Genomic DNA, 24,206 nt, shown 5'->3' with positions numbered 1-24,206 from the left:
AAGACAGTGGAGGTTAAGGCTGAGACACCAGGAAGACAGTGGAGGTTAAGGCTGAGACACCAGGAAGACAGTGGATGTTAAGGCTGAGACACCGGGAAGACAGTGGAGGTTAAGGCTGAGACACCGGGAAGACAGTGGAGGTTAAGGCTGAGACACCGGGAAGACAGTGGAGGTTAAGGCTGAGACACCGGGAAGACAGTGGAGGTTAAGGCTGAGACACCGGGAAGACAGTGGAGGTTAAGGCTGAGACACCGGGAAGACAGTGGAGGTTAAGGCTGAGACACCGGGAAGACAGTGGAGGTTAAGGCTGAGACACCGGGAAGACAGTGGAGGTTAAGGCTGAGACACCGGGAAGACAGTGGAGGTTAAGGCTGAGACACCGGGAAGACAGTGGAGGTTAAGGCTGAGACACCAGGAAGACAGAGAACCGATTCAACATGTGGAATTGTCATGAAAATGAATGTAAAATGATGACCAGCCAGTGTCCTAGTAAGATTCAGTTCTGGTGTTTTTCTAAAGCGTGTCTCTCTCTCTCTCCCCGTCTCTCTCTCTCTCTCTCTTCCCACCTCTCTCTCTCTCTCCAGGGAGACTACAATCCGGTCAAAACCAAAGTCCTCCACTTCAGTCTGAACCCTACGAGCATGGCCAAACAGCAGCGTGTGGAGGAAGTGGAGGCGCTGAGGGCCGAAGTGGAGTGTTTGAGGGAACGCCTCCGCTCAGTGCAGACAGGGGGCGCTGTCCCTCTTGCTGCTGCTGCAGGAGAGACCAGCCTCAGTCTGCCTCCCTCACAGGAGGTCCTGGGTGAGGAAACGCACAGCTCACTGACAGCTTTTCACTGGTGACGGGCTGTTCTCTCATTAAGGGTTTATGCAGAAACAAAACATTATTTATACCGGAGAACTGGCAAGCCTCTACTTCAGGCTCTCGATCTTCTTCCTCTTTCTCTACCTTCATCTTTGTCATCCTCTCTCTCTACCGTCGGCCCCTCTCTCTCCCGTCGCCCCCTCTCTCTCCCGTCGCCCCCTCTCTCTCCCGTCGCCCCCTCTCTCTCCCGTCGGCCCCTCTCTCTCCCGTCGGCCCCTCTCTCTCCCGTCGGCCCCTCTCTCTCCCGTCGGCCCCTCTCTCTCCCGTCGGCCCCTCTCTCTCCCGTCGGCCCCTCTCTCTCCCGTCGGCCCCTCTCTCTCCCGTCGGCCCCTCTCTCTCCCGTCGGCCCCTCGCTCTACCGTCGGCCCCTCTCTCTACCGTCGGCCCCTCGCTCTACCGTCGGCCCCTCGCTCTACCGTCGGCCCCTCTCTCTCCCGTCGGCCCCTCGCTCTCCCGTCGGCCCCTCTCTCTCCCGTCGGCCCCTCTCTCTCCCGTCGGCCCCTCTCTCCCGTCGGCCCCTCTCTCTCCCGTCGGCCCCTCTCTCTCCCGTCGGCCCCTCTCTCTCCCGTCGGCCCCTCTCTCTCCCGTCGGCCCCTCGCTCTACCGTCGGCCCCTCTCTCTCCCGTCGGCCCCTCGCTCTCCCGTCGGCCCCTCGCTCGTCGGCCCCTCGCTCTCCCGTCGGCCCCTCTCTCTCCCGTCGGCCCCTCTCTCTCCCGTCGGCCCCTCGCTCTACCGTCGGCCCCTCTCTCTACCGTCGGCCCCTCTACCGTCGGCCCCTCGCTCTACCTCTATTCTTTCTCTTTCTTTCTATTTCTCCTCTCTCTCCACCTCTGACTGCTGCGGCTGGCTAGGTGGACTGCTGCGGCTAGCTAGGTGGACTGCTGCGGCTGGCTAGGTGGACTGCTGCGGCTGGCTAGGTGGACTGCTGCGGCTAGCTAGGTGGACTGCTGCGGCTAGCTAGGTGGACTGCTGCGGCTAGCTAGGTGGACTGCTGCGGCTAACTAGTGGACTGCTGTGGCTAGCTAGGTGGACTGCTGTGGCTAGCTAGTGGACTGCTGTGGCTAGCTAGTGGACTGCTGTGGCTAGCTGGTGGACTGCTGTGGCTAGCTAGCGGACTGCTGTGGCTGGCTAGCTAGTGGACTGCTGTGGCTAGCTGGTGGACTGCTGTGGCTAGCTGGTGGACTGCTGTGGCTAGCTGGTGGACTGCTGTGGCTAGCTAGTGGACTGCTGTGGCTAGGTGGACTGCTGTGGCTGGCTAGCGGACTGCTGTGGCTGGCTAGCGGACTGCTGTGGCTGGCTAGCGGACTGCTGTGGCTGGCTAGCGGACTGCTGTGGCTGGCTAGCGGACTGCTGTGGCTAGCTGGCGGACTGCTGTGGCTAGCTAGGTGGACTGCTGTGGCTAGCTAGGTGGACTGCTGTGGCTGGCTAGTGGACTGCTGTGGCTGGCTTGCGGACTGCTGTGGCTAGCTAGGTGGACTGCTGTGGCTGGCTAGTGGACTGCTGTGGCTGGCTTGCGGACTGCTGTGGCTAGCTAGGTGGACTGCTGTGGCTGGCTAGTGGACTGCTGCGGCTGGCTGGCTGGCTAGCGGACTGCTGCGGCTGGCTATCCAGAGAGGACTCCTTTGAGGCTTTAAGTGTTCTTACACCGCTTCTGAACGTTCAAAGCAACGAGGAAACATGGCAGGCGTTGTTGTCACCGTAGCTTGTTACATAACTTCTGAGTGATAGGAAGCACGAGCACCACCACCAATCAGCCTCCACCACCGCTCGCACGCCTGCCGTTACTATGACAACTAGCGTAGCCGTATCAGCCAATGACTGCTGCGTGAACACACACATCTGATTTTGGTGGGTTGTAACATGGTGTTTGGACAGTCGGTATTCCAAAACGGATTTGAGCATTAATGCCTGCAGTGTGAACACGGCTTTAGTTACCCCTGGAGAGAGACTGAAACTCACTGTAGAAATGGGCTGTTTTTATACACACACACACACACAGACTGAACACAGAAATGGTCTGTTTTAGGGAGAGGGAACGTGAGAGGACCTAGAGAATGAGAAATGGACAGACAGAGGAGAAACAAAGCAAAGTGTGGAGAGGGAAGAATAGGAGAGAGGGAAGAATAGGAGAGAGGGAAGAATAGGAGAGAGGGAGGAGAAGGGAGGAGAGAGGGAGGACAAGGGAGGAGAGAGGGAGGACAAGGGAGGAGAGAGGGAGGACAAGGGAGGAGAGAGGGAGGAGAGAGGGAGGACGAGGGAGGAGAGAGGGAGGACAAGGGAGAGAGGGAGGACAAGGGAGAGAGGGAGGGCGAGGGAGGAGAGAGGGAAGACAAGGGAGGAGAGGGAGGATGAGGAAGGGAGAGAGAGAGAGAGAGAGAGGGAGGAGAGAGGGGAGACATGGAGGAGAGAGGGAAGACAAGGGAGGAGAGAGGGATGATGAGAGAGGGAGGACAAGGGAGGACAAGGGAGGAGAGAGGGAAGACATGGGAGGAGAGAGGGAGGGAGGAGGGAAGGAGGGAGGAGGGAGGGAGAGGGAGGACAAGGGAGGAGAGAGGGAGGACAGGGAGGAGAGAGGGAGGACAAGGGAGGAGAGAGGGAGGACAAGGGAGAGAGGGAGGAGGGGAGAGGGAGGGCAAGGGAGGAGAGGGGAAGGGAGGAGAGGGAGAAGGGAGAAGAGAGGGAGGAGAAGGAGGAGAGGGGAGGAGAGGGAAGACAAGGGAGGAGAGGCAAGACAAGGGAGGAGAGGGGGAGGATGAGGAAGGAGAGAGAGAGAGAGGGAGGAGAGAGGGAGATAGGGAAGACAAGGGAGGAGAGAGGGAGGACAAGGGAGGAGAAGGGAGGAGAGGGGGAGATAGGGAGGAGAGGGAAGACAAGGGAGGAGGGAAGACAAGGGAGGAGAGAGGGAGGATGAGGAAGGAGAGAGGGAGGATGAGGAAGGAGAGGGGGAAGACAAGGGAGGAGAGGGAAGACAAGGGAGGACAGAGGAGAAGGGAGGGAGGACAAGGGAGGAGATGAAGTAGAGGAGAGGAGCAGGGACGTGATTATGAGTAATCTGGAGGGTGAGGAGTATCACATTATGAATAAAGCATGTAATTACCCTCACGCTGTCAACGGCTGGATGTGTCTGTGTCATTGTTCATTGTTGTGATTATGTGACGTTAATTACACAGTCATTCAGTTGTTCCATTAGGCTCTGTTCCGCCTCCACTCGACCCACACCACTCCTTCTGAACTATGGAACATTCACTGTCGTGTCAATAATTGATCAGATTCCAGGCAGGCCCATTTCTCTGGCTTGGAGAGGGGCGTTCCAGATGCTACCCTGTTCCCTAGATAGTACACTCCTCTTGACCTGGGAGCCTGTGGGTACTACAAGGGGAATATGGTGTTCCAGATGCTACCCTGTTCCCTAGATAGTACACTCCTCTTGACCTGGGAGCCTGTGGGTACTACAAGGGGAATATGGTGCTTTTTTCTGGACGCGTCCTTTGTCTTCGCAAATCAAGTCGTTTAAATTGGAAAGTCGCTATCCCAAATTGATTTCAGACTTAATTGAACTAATTATTCCTGTCTATTCTCCTCTCCACCTCTCTCCTCTCCACTTCTTCTCCACCCTCTCCTCTTCTCCTCTCTTCTCCCCTCTCCTCTCCACCACTTCTCTCCCCTCTCCTCTCCACCTCTCTCCCCTTCACCTCTTCTCCACCCTCTTTTCTCTTCTCTTCACCTCACCTCATCTCACCTCTACCTCGTCTCCACCCTCTCCTCTTCTCCTCTCTTCTCTCCTCTCTTCTCCTCCAACTCTCCTCTCCTCCACCTTTTCTCTCCTCTCCTCCACCTCCTCTCCTCCACCTCCTCTCTCCTCCACCTCCCCTCTCCTCCCACCTCCCCTCTCCTCTCCTCCACCTCCTCTCTCCTCTCCTCCACCTTTTCTCTCCTCCACCTTTTCTCTCCTCTCTCCTCCACCTCCTCTCTCCTCTCCACCTCTTCTCTCCTTCACCACTCCTCCACCTCTCTCCTCTCCGCCTCTTCTCCTTTTCCTTCCTCTCCTCTCCTCTCCTCCCCTCTTCTTGTCTCCTCTCTCCTAGTCACTGCATAGTGACTCTGTTTAACATTTACATTTACATTTAAGTCATTTAGCAGACGCTCTTATCCAGAGCGACTTACAAATTGGTGCGTTCACCTTATGACATCCAGTGGAACAGCCACTTTACAATAGTGCATCTAAATCTTTTAAGGGGGGGGTGAGAAGGATTACTTTATCCTATCCTAGGTATTCCTTAAAGAGGTGGGGTTTCAGGTGTCTCCGGAAGGTGGTGATTGACTCCGCTGTCCTGGCGTCGTGAGGGAGTTTGTTCCACCATTGGGGGGCCAGAGCAGCGAACAGTTTTGACTGGGCTGAGCGGGAACTGTACTTCCTCAGTGGTAGGGAGGCGAGCAGGCCAGAGGTGGATGAACGCAGTGCCCTTGTTTGGGTGTAGGGCCTGATCAGAGCCTGGAGGTACTGAGGTGCCGTTCCCCTCACAGCTCCGTAGGCAAGCACCATGGTCTTGTAGCGGATGCGAGCTTCAACTGGAAGCCAGTGGAGGGAGCGGAGGAGCGGGGTGACGTGAGAGAACTTGGGAAGGTTGAACACCAGACGGGCTGCGGCGTTCTGGATGAGTTGTAGGGGTTTAATGGCACAGGCAGGGAGCCCAGCCAACAGCGAGTTGCAGTAATCCAGACGGGAGATGACAAGTGCCTGGATTAGGACCTGCGCCGCTTCCTGTGTGAGGCAGGGTCGTACTCTGCGGATGTTGTAGAGCATGAATCTACAGGAACGGGCCACCGCCTTGATGTTAGTTGAGAACGACAGGGTGTTGTCCAGGATCACGCCAAGGTTCTTAGCGCTCTGGGAGGAGGACACAATGGAATTGTCAACCGTGATGGCGAGATCATGGAACGGGCAGTCCTTCCCCGGGAGGAAGAGCAGCTCCATCTTGCCGAGGTTCAGCTTGAGGTGGTGATCCGTCATCCACACTGATATGTCTGCCAGACATGCAGAGATGCGATTCGCCACCTGGTCATCAGAAGGGGAAAGGAGAAGATTAATTGTGTGTCGTCTGCATAGCAATGATAGGAGAGACCATGTGAGGTTATGACAGAGCCAAGTGACTTGGTGTATAGCGAGAATAGGAGAGGGCCTAGAACAGAGCCCTGGGGGACACCAGTGGTGAGAGCACGTGGTGTGGAGACGGATTCTCGCCACGCCACCTGGTAGGATCGACCTGTCAGGTAGGACGCAATCCAAGCGTGGGCCGCGCCGGAGATGCCCAACTCGGAGAGGGTGTAGAGGAGGATCTGATGGTTCACAGTATCGAAGGCAGCCGATAGGTCTAGAAGGATGAGAGCAGAGGAGAGAGAGTTAGCTTTAGCAGTGCGGAGCGCCTCCGTGATACAGAGAGGAGCAGTCTCAGTTGAATGACTAGTCTTGAAACCTGACTGATTTGGATCAAGAAGGTCATTCTGAGAGAGATAGCGGGAGAGCTGGCCAAGGACGGCACGTTCAAGAGTTTTGGAGAGAAAAGAAAGAAGGGATACTGGTCTGTAGTTGTTGACATCGGAGGGATCGAGTGTAGGTTTTTTCAGAAGGGGTGCAACTCTCGCTCTCTTGAAGACGGAAGGGACGTAGCCAGCGGTCAGGGATGAGTTGATGAGCGAGGTGAGGTAAGGGAGAAGGTCTCCGGAAATGGTCTGGAGAAGAGAGGAGGGATAGGGTCAAGCGGGCAGGTTGTTGGGCGGTCGGCCGTCACAAGACGCGAGATTTCATCTGGAGAGAGAGGGGAGAAAGAGGTCAGAGCACAGGGTAGGGCAGTGTGAGCAGAACCAGCGGTGTCGTTTGACTTAGCAAACGAGGATCGGATGTCGTCGACCTTCTTTTCAAAATGGTTGACGAAGTCATCTGCAGAGAGGGAGGAGGGGGGGGAGGGGGAGGAGGATTCAGGAGGGAGGAGAAGGTGGCAAAGAGCTTCCTAGGGTTAGAGGCAGATGCTTGGAATTTAGAGTGGTAGAAAGTGGCTTTAGCAGCAGAGACAGAAGAGGAAAATGTAGAGAGGAGGGAGTGAAAGGATGCCAGGTCCGCAGGGAGGCGAGTTTTCCTCCATTTCCGCTCGGCTGCCCGGAGCCCTGTTCTTTAACGTTAAGGGACTGTTCTGTGTTCTACATGCGGCTTAACACGACTGTTCTGTGTTCTACATGCGGCTTAACACGACTGTTCTGTGTTTTAGATCTGCGTAAACAGATGGAAACAGCTGAACTGAAGAACCAGCGGTTGAAGGAGGTGTGGAATGTTGTATTACATAGAAAATAAACATGTTTTATCCCCCTTCTTCTTCCTACACATCTTATTCCTCTCCTCTACCTCATCTCTCCTCTACCTCATCCCTCTCTCCTCTACCTCATCCCTCTCTCCTCTACCTCATCCCTCTCTCCTCTACCTCATCTCTCTCTCCTCTACCTCATCTCTCTCTCCTCTACCTCATCCCTCTCTCTCCTCTACCTCATCTCTCGCTCCTCTACCTCATCCCTCTCTCCTCTACCTCATCCCTCTCTCTCCTCTACCTCATCCCTCTCTCTCCTCTACCTCTCTCCTCTACCTCATCCCTCTCTCCTCTACCTCATCCCTCTCTCCTTTACCTCATCCCTCTCTCTCCTCTACCTCATCCTCTCTCCTCTACCTCATCCTCTACCTCATCCCTCTCTCCTCTACCTCATCCCTCTCTCTCCTCTACCTCATCCCTCTCTCCTCTACCTCTCTCCTCTACCTCATCCCTCTCTCTCCTCTACCTCATCTCTCTCTGTCCTCTACCTCATCTCTCTCTCTCTCCTCTACCTCATCTCTCTCCTCTACCTCATCTCTCTCCTCTACCTCATCTCTCTCCTCTACCTCATCTCTCCTCTACCTCATCCCTCTCTCCTCTACCTCATCCCTCTCTCCTCTACCTCATCCCTCTACCTCATCTCTCTCTCCTCTACCTCATCTCTCTCTCCTCTACCTCATCTCTCTCTCCTCTACCTCATCTCTCTCTCCTCTACCTCATCTCTCTCCTCTGCCTCATCCCTCTCTCCTCTGCCTCATCCCTCTCTCCTCTGCCTCACCCCTCTCTCTCCTCTGCCTCATCCCTCTCTCTCCTCTATCTCTCTCCTCTACCTCATCCCTCTCTCTCCTCTGCCTCATCTCTCTCTCTCCTCTACCTCATCTCTCTCTCTGCTCTGCCTCATCCCTCTCTCTCTGCTCTGCCTCATCCCTCTCTCTCTCTGCTCTGCCTCATCCCTCTCTCCTCTACCTCATCCCTCTCTCTCCTCTACCTCTCCCTCCCTCTCTCCTCTACCTCATCCCTCTCTCCTCTACCTCATCCCTCTCTCTCCTCTACCTCATCCCTCTCTCCTCTACCTCATCCCTCTCTCTCCTCTACCTCTCCCCTCTCTCTCCTCTACCTCATCTCTCTCCTCTACCTCATCTCTCTCTCTCTCTCCTCTACCTCATCTCTCTCTCTCTCCTCTCTCATCCCTCTCTCTCCTCTACCTCATCTCTCTCTCTCCTCTACCTCATCTCTCTCTCTCCTCTACCTCTCTCCTCTACCTCTCTCCTCTACCTCATCTCTCCTCTACCTCATCTCTCCTCTACCTCATCCCTCTCTCCTCTACCTCATCTCTCCTCTACCTCATCCCTCTCTCCTCTACCTCATCTCTCCTCTACCTCTCTCCTCTACCTCATCTCTCTCTCCTCTACCTCTCCCTCTACTCTCTCTCCTCTCTCTCTCCTCTACCTCATCTCTCTCTCCTCTACCTCATCTCCTCTACCTCATCTCCTCTCTCCTCTCTCCTCTACCTCATCTCTCCTCTCTCCTCTACCTCATCTCTCTCTCTCTCCTCTACCTCATCTCTCTCTCTCCTCTACCTCATCTCTCTCCTCTACCTCATCTCTCTCTCTCCTCTACCTCATCCTCTCTCTCTCTCTACCTCATCTCTCCTCTACCTCTCCCTCATCCTCTCTCTCTCCCTCTACCTCATCTCTCTCCTCTACCTCATCCTCTCTCTCCTCTACCTCATCCTCTCTCCTCTACCTCTCTCTCCTCTACCTCATCCTCTCTCTCCTCTACCTCATCTCTCTCTCCTCTACCTCATCTCCTCTCTACCTCATCTCTCTCTCTCCTCTACCTCCTCATCTCTCTCTCTCCTCTACCTCATCTCTCTCCCTCTACCTCATCTCTCTCTCTCCTCTACCTCATCTCTCTCCTCTACCTATCTCCTCTCTCTCATCTACCTCTCCTCTCTCCTCTCTCATCTCTCTCTCTCTCCTCTACCTCATCCTCTCTCTCTACCTCATCCTCTCTCTCCTCTACCTCATCCTCTCTCTCCTCTACCTCATCTCTCTCTCTCCTCTACCTCATCCCTCTCTCTCTACCTCATCCTCTCCCTCTACCTCATCTCTCTCTCCTCTCTCATCCCTCTCTCTCTCTCTCCTCTACCTCATCTCTCTCTCCTCTCCCCTCATCTCCTCTCTCCTCTACCTCATCTCTCTGCCTCTACCTCATCTCTCTCTCCTCTACCCTCTCTCTCTCTACCTCATCCCTCTCTCCTCTCCCATACCTCTCTCCTCTACCTCATCTCTCTCTCCTCTATCTCTCTCCTCTCTCTCCTCTCCTCATCTCTCTCTCCTCTACTCTCATCTCTCTCTCTCCTCTACCTCATCCTCTCTCTCTCATCTCTCCTCTACCTCATCCCTCTCTCTCCTCTACCTCATCCCTCTCTCTCCTCTACCTCATCTCTCTCTCTCCTCTACCTCATCTCTCTCCTCTACCTCATCCCTCTCTCTCCTCTACCTCATCCTCTCTCTCTCCTCTACCTCATCCTCTCTCTCTCCTCTACCTCATCTCTCTCTCTCTCCTCTCTCTCCTCATCTCCTCTCTCTCCTCTACCTCATCTCTCTCTACTCTCATCCCCTCTCTCCTCTACCTCTCTCTCTCTCATCTCTCCTCTACCTCATCCTCCTCTACCTCATCTCTCCTCTACCTCCATCTCTCCTCTACCTCATCTCTCTCTCCTCTACCTCATCCTCTACCTCATCTCTCTCTCTACCTCATCTCTCCTCTCCTCTACCTCATCTCTCTCTCCTCTACCTCATCCCTCTCTCTCCTCTACCTCATCTCTCTCTCCTCTACCTCATCTCTCTCTCTCCTCTACCTCATCTCTCTCTCCTCTACCTCATCCCTCTCTCCTCTACCTCATCCCTCTCTCTCTACCTCATCCTCTCTCTCTCCCTCATTCTCTCTCTCTCTCCTCTACCTCATCTCTCTCCTCTACCTCATCTCTCTCTCCTCTACCTCATCTCTCTCTCCTCCTCTACCTCATCTCTCTCTCATCTCTCCTCTACCTCATCCCTCTCTCTCCTCTACCTCATCCTCTCTCTCCTCTACCTCATCTCTCTCTCTCTCCTCTACCTCACTCTCTCCTCTACCTCATCCTCTCTCTCTCCTCTACCTCATCTCTCTCCTCTACCTCATCTCTCTCTCTCTCCTCTACCTCATCTCTCTCTCCTCTACCTCATCTCTCTCTCCTCTACCTCATCTCTCTCTCCTCTACCTCATCTCTCTCTCTCCTCTACCTCATCTCTCTCATCTCTCTCTACCTCATCCCTCTCTCCTCTACCTCATCTCTCTCTCTCTACCTCACCTCTCTCTCTCCTCTACCTCATCCCTCTCTCTCTCTCTCCTCTCTCTCTCTCTCTCTCCTCTACCTCATCTCTCTCTCTCTCCTCTACCTCATCTCTCTCCTCTACCTCATCTCTCTCTCTCCTCTACCTCATCTCTCTCTCTCCTCTACCTCATCTCTCTCTCTCTCCTCTACCTCATCTCTCTCTCTCCTCTACCTCATCTCTCTCCTCTACCTCATCTCTCTCTCTCTCCTCTCCTCATCTCTCTCTACCTCTCCTCTACCTCATCTCTCTCTACCTCATCTCTCCTCTACCTCATCCCTCTCTCTCCTCTGCCTCATCTCATCTCTCTCTCTCTCCTCTACCTCATCCTCTCTCTCCTCTACCTCATCTCTCTCCTCTACCTCATCTCTCTCTCTCCCTCATCCTCTCTCTCCTCTACCTCATCCCTCTCTCTCCCTCTACCTCATCTCTCTCCTCTCATCCTCCTCCATCTCTCTCTCTCCTCTACCTCATCTCATCTCTCCTCTACCTCATCTCTCTCTCCTCTCTCTACTCTCTCTCTCATCTCTCCTCTACCTCATCTCTCTCTCTCCTCTACCTCATCCTCTCTCTCCTCTACCTCATCTCTCTCTCTCTCCTCTACCTCATCTCTCTCTCTCTCCTCTACCTCATCTCTCTCTCTCCTCTATCTCTCTCTCTCTCCTCTACCTCATCTCTCCTCTACCTCATCTCTCTCTCTCTCCTCTCTCCTCTACCTCATCCCTCTCTCCCTCCTCATACCTCATCTCTCCTCTACCTCATCTCTCTCTCTCTCCCTCATCCTCTCTCTCTCTCTACCTCATCTCTCTCTCCTCTACCTCATCTCTCTCTCCTCTACCTCATCTCTCTCTCTCTCCTCTACCTCATCTCTCCTCTACCTCATCTCTCCTCTACCTCATCTCTCTCTCTCTCCTCTACCTCATCTCTCTCTCTCCTCTACCTCATCTCTCTCTCTCCTCTCCTCTACCTCATCTCTCTCTCTCTCTACCTCATCCTCTCTCCTCTACCTCATCCATCTCTCTCCTCTCCTCCTCTCTCCTCATCCTCTCTCTCTCTCCTCTACCTCATCCTCTCTCTCTCCTCTACCTCATCTCTCTCTCCTCTACCTCATCTCTCTCTCTCTCCCTCTACCTCATCTCTCTCTCTCCTCTACCTCATCTCTCTCTCTGCCTCATCTCTCTCTCTCTCTGCCTCATCTCTCTCTCTCTACCTCTGCCTCATCCCTCTACCTCTCTCTGCTCTGCCTCATCCCTCTCTCTCTGCCTCATCCTCATCCCCTCTCTCCTCTGCCTCATCCCTCTCTCTCCTCTACCTCATCCTCTCCCTCTACCTCATCTCTCTCTCCTCTACCTCATCTCTCTCTCCTCTACCCATTATCTCTCTCCTCTACCTCATCTCTCTCCTCTACCTCATCCATCTCTCCTCTACCTCATCCCTCTCTCTCTCCTCTGCCTCATCTCTCTCTCTCCTCTCTCTCATCCCTCATCCCTCTCTCCTCTACCTCATCTCTCTCCTCTACCTCATCCATCTCTCCTCTACCTCATCTCTCTCTCTCTCCTCCACCTCATCTCTCCTCTGCCTCATCCTCTCTCTCTCCTCTACCTCATCTCTCTCTCTCTCTACCTCATCTCTCTCTCTCCTCTACCTCATCTCTCTCCTCTCTCAGCTACCTCTCTCTCTCTCTCTCCCTACCTCATCTCTCTCTCTCCTCTCTACCTCATCTCTCTCTCTCTCCTCTGCCTCATCTCCTCCTCTCTCTGCTCTACCTCATCCCTCTCTCTCTGCTCTGCCTCATCCCCCTCTCTCTCTGCTCTGCCTCATCTCTCTCTCTACCTCTACCCTCATCCCTCTCTGCCTCATCCTCTCTCCTCTCCTCCTCATCTCCTCTCTCTCTCTCCTCTACCTCATCCTCTCTCTCTCCTCTCCTCTACCTCATCTCTCTCCTCTACCTCATCCCTCTCTCTCTCCTCCTCATCTCTCTCTCTCCTCTACCTCATCCTCTCTCTCCTCTACCTCATCCCTCTCTCTCCTCTACCTCATCTCTCTCTCTCTCTCCTCTACCTCATCTCTCTCTCTCTCCTCTACCTCATCTCTCTCTCTCTCCTCTCTCCCTCTACCTCTCTCTCTCTCTCATCTCTCCTCTACCTCATCTCTCCTCTACCTCATCTCTCTCTCTACATCATCTCTCTCTCTCCTCTACCTCATCTCTCTCCTCTCTACCTCATCTCTCTCCTCTACCTCATCCCTCTCTCTCCTCTACCTCATCTCTCTCTCTCCTCTACCTCATCCCTCTCTCTCCTCTACCTCATACCTCATCCCTCTCTCCTCTACCTCATCTCTCTCTCCTCTACCTCATCTCTCTCTACCTCACCTCTCTCCTCTACCTCATCCTCTCTCTCTCTCTCTCACCTCATCTCTCTCTCTACCTCTACCTCATCCCTCTCTCCTCTACCTCATCTCTCTCTCCTCTACCTCATCTCTCTCATCTCTCTACCTCATCTCTCTCTCTACCTCCTCTACCTCATCTCTCTCCATCACCTCATCTCTCTCTCCCTCATCTCTCTCTCTCCTCTACCTCATCTCTCTCTCCTCTACCTCATCTCCTCTCTCTCTCCCTCATCTCATCTCTCTCTCCTCTACCTCATCTCTCTCTCCTCTACCTCATCTCTCTCTCTCTCTCCTCTACCTCTCTCTCCTCTCTCATCTCTCTCCTCTACCTCATCTCTCCTCTCTCATCTCTCTACCTCATCATCTCTCCTCTACCTCATCTCTCTCTCCTCTACCTCATCCCTCTCTCTCTACCTCATCCATCTCTCTACCTCATCTCTCCTCCTCTACCTCATCCCTCTCTCTCCTCTACCTCATATCCTCTCTCCTCTCCTCATCCTCATCTCTCTCTCTCTACCTCATCTCTCTCTCTCCTCTACCTCTCTCTCTCCTCTACCTCATCTCTCTCTCTCTCCTCTACCCTCATCTCTCTCTCTCTCCTCTACCTCATCTCTCTCTCCTCTACCTCATCTCTCTCTCTCCTCTACCTCATCCTCTCTCTCTCTCTCATCCTCTCTCTCTCTCTGCTCTCCTCATCCTCTCTCTCCTCTACCTCATCCTCTCTCCTCTACCTCATCTCATCTCTCCTCTACCTCATCCTCTCTCTCCTCTACCTCATCTCTCTCTCTCCTCACCTCATCTCTCTCTCTCTACCTCTCTCCTCTACCTCTCTCTCCCTCTACCTCATCTCTCTCTCTCTCCTCTCCCTCTCTCTCCTCTACCTCATCTCTCTCTCTCCTCTACCTCATCCCTCTCTCTCCTCTACCTCATCTCTCTCTCCTCTACCTCATCTCTCTCTCCTCTACCTCATCTCTCTCTCCTCTACCTCATCCCTCTCTCCTCTACCTCATCTCTCTCTCCTCTACCTCATCCATCTCTCCCCTACCTATTCTCTCTCTCTCTCCTCTACCTCATCTCTCTCTCCTCTACCTCATCTCTCTCTCTCTACCTCATCCCTCTCTCTCCCTCTACCTCATCCTCTCTCTCCTCTACCTCATCCCCATCTCTCCTCTACCTCATCTCTCTCTCTACATCCCTCTCTCCTCTACCTCATCCTCTCTCCTCTACCTCATCTCTCTCTCTCCTCTACCTCATCTCTCTCTCTCCTCTACCTCATCTCTCTCTCTCCTCTACCTCATCTCTCTCTCCTCTCCTCTCTCTCTCTCTCCTCTACCTCATCCCTCTCTCTCCTCTACCTCATCCCTCTCTCTCTCTCTCTACCTCATCCCTCTCTCCTCTACCTCATCCCTCTCTCTCCTCTACCTCATCTCTCTCTCCTCTACCTCATCCCTCTCTCTCCTCTACCTCATCTCTCTCTCCTCTACCTCATCTCTCTCTCTACCTCATCCCTCTCTCCTCTACCTCATCCCTCTCTCTCCTCTACCTCATCTCTCCTCTACCTCATCCTCTCTCTACCTCATCCTCTCTCTCTACCTCATCTCTCTCTCTCTCCTCTACCTCATCCTCTCTCTCTACCTCATCTCTCTCTCTCCTCTACCTCATCCTCTCTCTCTCCTATCCTCTCTCCCTACCTCATCTCTCTCTACCTCATCCTCTCCTCTCTCTCCTCTACCTCATCTCTCTCTCTCTCTCTCTCCTACCTCATCTCTCTCTCTCCTCTACCTCATCCCTCTCTCTACCTCATCCCTCCTCTCTCTCTCTCTCCTCTACCTCATCTCTCTCTCCTCTACCTCTCCTCATCCCTCTCTCTCCTCTACCTCATCCTCTCTCCTCTACCTCATCCTCTCTCTCATCTCTCTCTCCTCTCTACCTCATCTCTCTACCTCATCCTCCTCTACCTCATCTCCTCTACCTCTCTCCCTCTCTCCTCTACCTCATCTCCTCTCTCTCCTCTACCTCATCCCTCTCTCTCCTCTACCTCATCCCTCATCTCTCTCCTCTACCTCATCTCTCTCTCTCTACCTCATCTCTCCCTCTCTCCCTCCCTCTCTCCTCTACCTCATCTCTCCTCTACCTCATCTCCTCTACCTCATCTCTCTCCTCTCTACCTCATCTCTCTCTCTCTCTCTCCTCTACCTCATCTCTCCTCTACCTCATCTCTCTCTCTACCTCATCTCATCTCTCCTCTACCTCATCTCTCTCCTCTACCTCATCTCTCTCTCTCTCTCCTCTACCTCATCCTCTCTCCTCTACCTCATCTCTCTCTCTCCTCTACCTCATCCATCTCTCCTCCTCATTCTCTCTCTCTCCTACCTCATCTCTCTCCCATCCATCTCTCCTCCTCTACCTCTCTCCTCTACCTCTCATCTCTCTCTCTCCTCTACCTCATCCTCTCTCTCCTCTACCTCATCTCTCTCTCTCCTACCTCTCTCTCTCTCTACCTCATCTCTCTCCTCTACCTCATCCCTCTCTCCTCTACCTCTCTCCTCTACCTCATCTCTCTCTCTCTCCTCTACCTCATCTCTCTCTCTCTCTCCTCTACCTCATCTCTCTCTCTCCTCTACCTCATCTCTCTCTCTCCTCTTCCTCATCTCTCTCTCTCTCCTCTCTCCTCATCTCTCTCTCTGCTCTGCCTCATCCCTCTCTCTCTGCTCTGCCTCATCCCTCTCTCTCTGCTCTGCCTCATCCCTCTCTCTGCTCTGCCTCATCCCTCTCTCTCTGCCTCATCCCTCTCTCTCTGCCTCATCCCTCTCTCCTCTGCCTCATCCCCCTCTCTCCTCTACCTCTCTCCTCTACCTCATCCCTCTCTCCTCTACCTCTCTCCTCTACCTCTCTCTCCTCTACCTCATCCCTCTCTCTCCTCTACCTCATCCCTCTCTCTCCTCTACCTCATCCCTCTCTCTCCTCTACCTCATCCCTCATCTCTCTCTCCTCTACCTATTCTCTCTCTCCTCTACCTCATCTCTCTCTCTCTCTCTCTACCTCATCTCTCTCTCTCTCCTCTACCTCTCTCCTCTACCTCATCTCTCCTCTACCTCATCTCTCCTCTACCTCATCTGTCCTCTACCTCATCCCTCTCTCTCCTCTACCTCATCTCTCTACCTCATCTCTCCTCTACCTCTCTCCTCTACCTCATCCCTCTCTCTCCTCTACCTCATCCCTCTCTCTCCTCTACCTCATCTCTCTCTCCTCTACCTCATCTCTCTCCTCTCTCATCCCTCTCTCCCCTCTACCTCATCTCTCTCTCTCCTCTACCTCATCTCTCTCTCTCCTCTACCTCATCTCTCTCTCTCCTCTACCTCATCTCTCTCTCCTCTACCTCATCTCTCTCTCCTCTACCTTATCCATCTCTCCCCTACCTATTCTCTCTCTCTCTCCTCTACCTCATCTCTCTCTCCTCTCTCATCCCTCTCTCTCCTGTACCTCATCTCTCTCTCCTCTACCTCATCCATCTCTCCTCTACCTATTCTCTCTCTCCTCTCTCATCCCTCTCTCTCCTCTACCTCATCCCTCTCTCTCCTCTACCTCATCTCTCTCTCTCCTCTACCTCATCTCTCTCTCTCCTCTACCTCATCCCTCTCTCTCCTCTACCTCATCTCTCTCTCTCCTCTACCTCATCTCTCTCTCTCCTCTACCTCATCTCTCTCTCTCCTCTACCTCATCTCTCTCTCTCCTCTACCTCATCTCTCTCTCTCCTCTGCCTCATCTCTCTCCTCTGCCTCATCTCTCTCTCTCCTCTGCCTCATCTCTCTCTCTCCTCTGCCTCATCTCTCTCTCTCTCTGCCTCATCCCTCTCTCTCTGCCTCATCCCTCTCTCTCTGCTCTGCCTCATCCCTCTCTCTCTGCTCTGCCTCATCTCTTCTGATGAGTGACGGACGGAGAGTGTGAGTGAGTGAGTGACGGACGGAGAGTGAGTGACGGAGAGACTATTGTGAACCAGTGTTGTATCTGTGTTGTTGCCAGGTGTTCCAGAGGAAGATTCAGGAGTTCAGGACGGTGTGTTATGTTCTGACCGGCTATCAGATAGACATCACTACTGAGAACCAGTACAGGCTGACCTCTGTCTACGCTGAACACATGGACGACTCTCTACTGTTTAAGGTACAAACACACAAGGTGACCAGGCGGTTAGGACGTTGGGCCAGTAACCAATCACCGAACCGACAAGGTGACCAAGCGGTTAGAGTGTTGGGCCAGTAACCAATCACCGAACCGACAAGGTGGCCAAGCGGTTAGTGTTGGACCAGTAACCAATCACCGAACCGACAAGGTGACCAAGCGGTTAGAGTGTTGGGCCAGTAACCAATCACCGAACCGACAAGGTGGCCAAGCGGTTACATACTGGTACGTGTGTATATTAATACATACATACGGGTACGTGTGTATATTAATAGAGACTAGACTAATTTAGAGACTAGTTATGTCTGCTACGTTAGGGTATATGATCAGAGACTAGTTATGTCTGCTACATTAGGTTATATGATCAGAGACTAGTTATGTATGTTAGGTTATATGATCAGAGACTAGTTATGTCTGTTAGGTTAGGGTATATGATCAGAGACTAGTGATGTCTGCTACATTAGGTTATATGATCAGAGACTAGTTATGTATGTTAGGTTATATGATCAGAGACTAGTTATGTCTGTTACGTTAGGGTATATGATCAGAGACTAGTTATGTCTGTTACGTATGAAGAGATGTCTGTAACACAGGTGGATATCAGAGGGAGAAGAGTTATGAGGGATATGTGAGGGTTAGAGAATTAGAGGAGAGAGATGAAAGAGAGATGGAGGGATGAAAGGAGAGATGGAGGGAGTGATGAAAGGAGAGATGGAGGGAGTGATGAAAGGAGAGATGGAGGGAGTGATGAAAGGAGAGATGGGGAGGGAGAGATGGATGAAAGGAGAGAGGTGGGAGGGATGAAAGAGAGATGGAGGGAAGGATGAAAGGAGAGATGGAGGGAGGATGAAAGAGAAGGAGGGAGGGATGAAATGAGAGACAGAGGGAGGGATGAAAGGAGAGACTGAGGGAGGGATGAAAGGAGGGAGGGATGAAAGGAGAGACGGAGGGAGGGATGAAAGGAGAGAGGGATGAAAGGAGAGACGGGGAGGGGAGGGATGAAAGGAGAGACTGAGGGGAGGATGAAAGGAGAGACTGAGGGGGAGGGATGAAAGGAGAGACTGAGGGAGGGATGAAAGGAGACTGAGGAGGGATGAAAGGAGAGACGGATGAAAGGAGAGACGGGGAGGGAGGGAGGGATGAAAGGAGAGACGGAGGGAGGGATGAAAGGAGAGATGGAGGGAGGGATGAAAGGAGAGATGGAGGGGAGGGATGAAAGGGGAGACGGAGGGAGGGATGAAAGGAGAGGCGGATGAAAGGAGGAGGGAGGGATGAAAGGAGAGACGGATGAAAGGAGAGACTGAGGGAGGGATGAAAGGAGAGACGGAGGGAGGGATGAAAGGAGAGACGGAGGGAGGGAGGGATGAAAGAGATGGAGGGAGGGATGAAAGAGATGGAGGGAGGGATGAAAGGGAGAGACGGAGGGAGGGATGAAAGGAGAGACGGAGGGGAGGAGAGACGGAGGGATGGGATGGAGGAGGGAGGGATGAAAGGAGAGACTGAGGGAGGGATGAAAGGAGAGATGGAGGGAGGGATGAAAGGAGAGACTGAGGGATGAATGAACTCTGCGTATCAAATCAGTGGCAGATGTAAAAGAGAACAGGTGAAGATAGCGGGAGAATGTCATTAATTAAGGACTGGTAGAAAAAGGAGGAGAGAGGGAGGAGATGGGGGGGGTATTTTTCTTAAAGGACCTCAAACTTTGTTTTGAGGGTTCGTTAAGCTTTATTTGGGTTTTAGTGTGTCTTCTCTCCAGTGTGTTAAATCCTCAGAGAGCCACCTGCGACCCTGTCAGGGAAGATGATTCACTGTCAATATTTATTAACCTCAAGTACTCCTCCTCTTGCGCTCGCTCCTGTGCTCTCTCTCTCTCTCTCTCTCTCGCTCCTGTGCTCTCTCTCTCTCTCTCTCGCTCCTGTGCTCTCTCTCTCTCTCTCTCGCTCCTGTGCTCTCTCTCTCTCTCTCTCTCTCGCTCCTGTGCTCTCTCTCTCTCTCTCTCTCGCTCCTGTGCTCTCTCTCTCTCTCTCTCTCTCGCTCCTGTGCTCTCTCTCTCGCTCCTGTGCTCTCTCTCTCTCTCTCTCGCTCCTGTTCTCTCTCTCTCTCTCGCTCCTGTGCTCTCTCTCTCTCTCTCGCTCGTGCTGTCTCGCTCTCTCAAATCATTTCAATTTATTCAAGTTAAGGGCTTTATTGGAATGGGAAGCATATGTTGACATTGCCAAAGCAAGTAAACTAGATAATAAACCAAAGTGAAATAAACAATACAATTGAACAGAAAACATTACACTCAAAGAAGTTCCAAAAGAATAAAGACATTTCAAATGTAATTTATTTGCAAATAGTTAAAGTACAAAAGGGAAAATAAGTCCACCTACTTATGTGCATCCACACGCACATGTTATATGGTGTTGTCTGTGTGTGTTAGTATGATACACCAGCATGTAGCCTGCACTGGTAATGACTGGTGACGCACACAACTGGAGCAGCGTCCCGCAGAGGGGTTTGTGTGGGAACAGTGTAAGAGGTGATGAGTCCATGAGTCCATGTGAACAGTAAGAGGTGATGAGTCCATGGTGAACAGTAAGAGGTGATGAGTCCATGTGAACAGTAAGAGGTGATGAGTCCATGTGAACAGTGAACAAGAGGTGATGAGTCCATGTGAACATGTGATGAGTCCAGGTGAACAGTAAGAGGTGATGAGTCCATGTGAACAGTGTAAGTGAGGTGATGAGTCCATGTGAACAGTGTAAGAGGTGTGATGAACAGTGTAAGAACAGGTGATGATGAGTCCATGTGAACAGTGTAAGAGGTGATGAGTCCATGTGAACAGTGTGAACAGTAAAGAGGTGATGAGTCCAGTGTGATGAGTCCATGTGAACAGTAAGAGGTGATGAGTCCATGTGAACAGTAAGAGGTGATGAGTCCATGGGAACAGTGTAAGAGGTGATGAGTAAGAGGTGATGAGTCCATGTGAACAGTGTAAGAGGTGATGAGTCCATGTGAACAGTGTAAGAGGTGATGAGTCCAGACATGATAGTCCATGAACAGGTTAGGGGCAGTGTAAGAGGTGTAGAGCCTGCCTTTTTTTATCAATAACTAGGGTACGGGCTGGGTCCGGGTATCACTAACCAGGGTACGGGCTGGGTGGGCATCTCTAACCAGGGTACGGCCTGGGTCGGGGCTTCACTAACTAGGGAACGGGCTGGGTCGGGGTATTACTAACTAGGGAACGGGCTGGGTGGGGGGTATTACTAACTAGGGAACGGGCTGGGTCGGGGTATTACTAACTAGGGAACGGGCTGGGTCGGGTATTACTAACTAGGGAACGGGCTGGGTCCGGGTATCACTAACCAGGGTACGGGCTGCGTCCGGGTATCACTAACTAGGGTACGGGCTGGGTCGGGCTTCACTAACTAGGGTACGGGCTGGGCTTCACTAACTAGGGAACGGGCTGGGTCGGGGTATCTCTAACCAGGGAACGGGCTGGGTCGGGTATCACTAACCAGGGTACGGGGGCTGCGTGCGGGCCGGGTATCACTAACTAGGGTACGGGCTGGGTCGGGTATCACTAACTAGGTACGGGCAGGTCCCGGGTATCACTAACTAGGGTACGGACTGGGTCGGGGTATCACTAACTAGGGTACGGGCTGGGTCCGGGGTATCACTAACTAGAGTGCGGGCTGGGGGGTATCACTAGAACTAGGACTGGGTCGGGGTATCACTAACTAGGGTACGGGCTGGGTCGGGTATCACTAACTAGGGACGGGCTGGGTCGGGGTATCACTAACTAGGGTACGGGCTGGGGGGTATCACTAACTAGGGTACGGGCTGGGTCGGGGTATCACTAACTAGGGAACGGGCTGGGTCGGGGTATCACTAACTAGGTACGGGCTGGGTCGGGTATCACTAACTAGGGTACGGGCTGGGTCGGGGTATCACTAACTAGGGATTACGGGCTGGGTCGGTGGGGTATCACTAACTAGGATACGGACTGGGTCTGGGTATCACTACCTAGGGTACGGACTGGGTCTGGGTATCACTACCTAGGGTACGGACTGGGTCGGGTATCACTAACTAGGGTACGGACTGGGTCAGGGGTATCACTAACTAAGTACGGACTGGGTCCGGGTATCAAGAACTAGGGTAGGTCGGGCTGGGTACAGGCTGGGTCCGGGTATCACTAACTAGGGTACGGGGTCTGGGTATCACTAACTAGAAGTACGGGCTGGGTCCGGGTATCACTAACTAGGGTACGGGCTGGGTCTGGGTATCACTAACTAGGGTACGGGCTGGGTCGAGGTATCACTAACTAGGATACGGACTGGGGCTGGGTACGGACTGGGTCTGGGTATCACTACCTAGGGTGCGGACTGGGTCTGGTATCACTACCTAGGGTACGGACTGGGGGGTATCACTAACTAGGGTACGGACTGGGTGGGGTATCACTAACTAGGGTACGGGCTGGGTCCGGTGTATCAAGAACTAGGGTATTCGGGCTGGGTCTGGGTATCACTAACTAGGGTACGGGCTGGGTCTGGGTATCACTAACTGGGGTACGGACTGGGTCTGGGTATCACTAACTAGGGTGCGGACTGGGTCGGGGTATCACTACCTAGGGTCACGGACTGGGTCGGGTATCACTAACTAGGGTACACGGACTGGGTGCAGACAACGGGTATCACTAACTAGGGTACGGGCTGGGTCCGGGTATCAAGAACTAGGGTAGGGTCGGGTATCACTAACTGGGTCCGGGCTAACTAGGGTCGGGGTACAGGCTGGGTCCGGGGTATCACTAACTAGGGTACGGGCTGGGTCTGGGTATCACTACCTAGGGTACGGACTGGGTCTGGGTATCACTAACTAGGGGTACGGACTGGGTCTGGGTATCACTAACTAGGGTACGGGCTGGGTCGGGGTATCAGAACTAGGGTAGGGTCTGGGGTATCACTAACTAGGGTACAGGCTGGGTCCAGGTATCAAGAACTGAGGGTACGGGCTGCGTCGGGTATCACTCAGGGGTGCGGGCTGGGTCGAGTATCACTAACTAGGGTGCGGGCTGGGTCCGGGTATCACTAACTAGGGTGCGGGCTGGGTCGGGTATCACTAACTAGGGTACGGGCTGGGTCGGTGTATCACTAACTAGGGTACGGGCTGGGTCGGGGTATCACTAACTAGGGTACGGGCTGGGTCTGGGTATCACTAACTAGGGTACGGGCTGGGTCTGGGTATCACTAACTAGGGTACGGGCTGGGTCTGGGTATCACTAACTAGGGTACGGGCTGGGTCGGGGCATCACTAACATTTTGAGGCGGAGCCATTTACTACGTTCTAAGGTCATATTTAAGGTCATATAACATGGTGTCCGAAGTGCTTCAACCTCGTCAAATAGAGGACAGGAGAAATGATGTCACAGAAAAGAGTTGCGTTCCTGTAGTTTTTGTCGGCGTTTAGAGTGACCAACGGTAGCGAACAGCTCTCTGCTCTCTCGTGTCTCTTCATTGAGCAGAGCAGCCCAAGCGGAGCCGTTGCCATGGAGACTCAGAGCCGCCATGAGCAGAGCGAGCTGCGTGCTGGGAGAGAGTGACAGACAGAGGAGCAGCTAATGGATTTGCTGATAGAGGAAGGTATTTCTGGTTTCGGGCCTTTCAATTTGGAAGAAGCAATCGGGACTGGGTTAGAGCAGGGCCTAAACGTTGTGGGTAGGGCTCGGGCTTATAATGCATACCTGGGAAGGCTCTAGTGTGTGTGCGCCGTACTGTGCCGTAGGACCCTCACCTTAGTCACTGCTGTGCGATCTCGCTCTCTGATGAGCTGTCTACTGGAGTCCAGCGGATAGTTGAAATAATTGTTCCATTTTATGATATAAGTATCAAACGTGGTACACTAATACAGGATACCTTGAGGAACATGTTACAGACTGGAGGCAGTCTGGAAGCCGGTCAGTCGACCAGGGTGGACATTTTAATTAAATGGCTGCCGTCCAGGTTTCCTGTGAACATTCAGAAGGCACTTTCGCACATCTGAGCATACTTTATCATCACATCTGTGCATACTTTATCTGCATACTTTATCACCACATCTGAGCTATCTTTATCTGTCTAGGGCATACTTTATCACCATGCTATCTTTATCTGTCTAGAGCATACTTTATCACACATCTGAGCTATCTTTATCATCTATCTTTATCTGTGCATACATTGATCTGCGTCTAGGGCATACTTTATCACCACATCTGAGCTATCTTTATCTGTCTAGAGCATACTTTATCACCACATCTGAGCTATCTTTATCTGTCTAGGAGCATACTTCATCACCACATCTGAGCTATCTTTATCTGTCTAGAGCATACTTTATATCTGAGCTACCTTTATCTGTCTAGGGCATACTTCATCACCACATCTGAGCCTATCTTTATCTGTCTAGGGCATACTTCATCACCACATCTGAGCTATCTATCTGTCTAGGCATACTTTATCACCACATCAGCTATCTTTATCTGAGCTCATCTTGAGCTATATCTGTCTAGGGCTATCTTTATCTTTATCACCACATCTGCTATCTTTATCTGCTACCTTTATCTGTCTAGGGCATACTTTATCACCACATCTGAGCTATCTTTATCTGTCCTAGGGCATACTTCATCACCACATCTGAGCTATCACCATATCACCAACGCTATCTTTATCTGAGCTATCTTTTCATCACATCTGAGCTACCTTTATCTGTCATCACATCTGAGCTATCTTTATCTGTCTAGGGCATACTTCATCACCACATCTGAGCTATCTTTATCTGTCTGGAGCATCTTTATCTGTCTTCTTTATCACCACATGAGCTATCTTTATCTGTCTCGCCACAGAGTTATAGCATACTTCATCACCACATCTGAGCTACCTTTATCTGTCTAGAGCATACTTTATCATCACATCTGTGCATACTTTATCTGTCTAGGGCATACTTTATCACCACATCTGAGCTATCTTTATCTGTCTAGGGCATACTTTATCACCATATCTGCGCATCTGAGCTATCTTTATCATCACAT

The 24,206-nt window shown here is 52.5% G+C and overlaps 1 protein-coding gene across 1 annotated transcript in view; it reads left to right on the top strand.

Moving 5' to 3' along the window:
• The first annotated feature begins 587 nt into the window (after positions 1 to 587).
• The window catches only part of LOC135571009 (mitotic spindle assembly checkpoint protein MAD1-like), a 99,667-nt gene continuing 76,048 nt past the window's right edge, over positions 588 to 24,206 (top strand). Inside the window, exons 1-3 of the mRNA XM_065016825.1 lie at positions 588 to 801; positions 7,128 to 7,180; positions 17,009 to 17,146. Of these exons, the coding sequence (XP_064872897.1) occupies positions 642 to 801; positions 7,128 to 7,180; positions 17,009 to 17,146 (351 nt within the window). The 5' untranslated portion in view covers positions 588 to 641. The remainder of the gene's footprint in view (positions 802 to 7,127; positions 7,181 to 17,008; positions 17,147 to 24,206) is intronic.

Source organism: Oncorhynchus nerka, unplaced genomic scaffold, assembly GCF_034236695.1.
Source record: "Oncorhynchus nerka isolate Pitt River unplaced genomic scaffold, Oner_Uvic_2.0 unplaced_scaffold_847, whole genome shotgun sequence".
Classification (NCBI taxonomy): domain Eukaryota; kingdom Metazoa; phylum Chordata; class Actinopteri; order Salmoniformes; family Salmonidae; genus Oncorhynchus; species Oncorhynchus nerka.
Note: the sequence above shows the minus strand (reverse complement) of the source record. Positions and strands in the feature narration are given on the sequence as shown.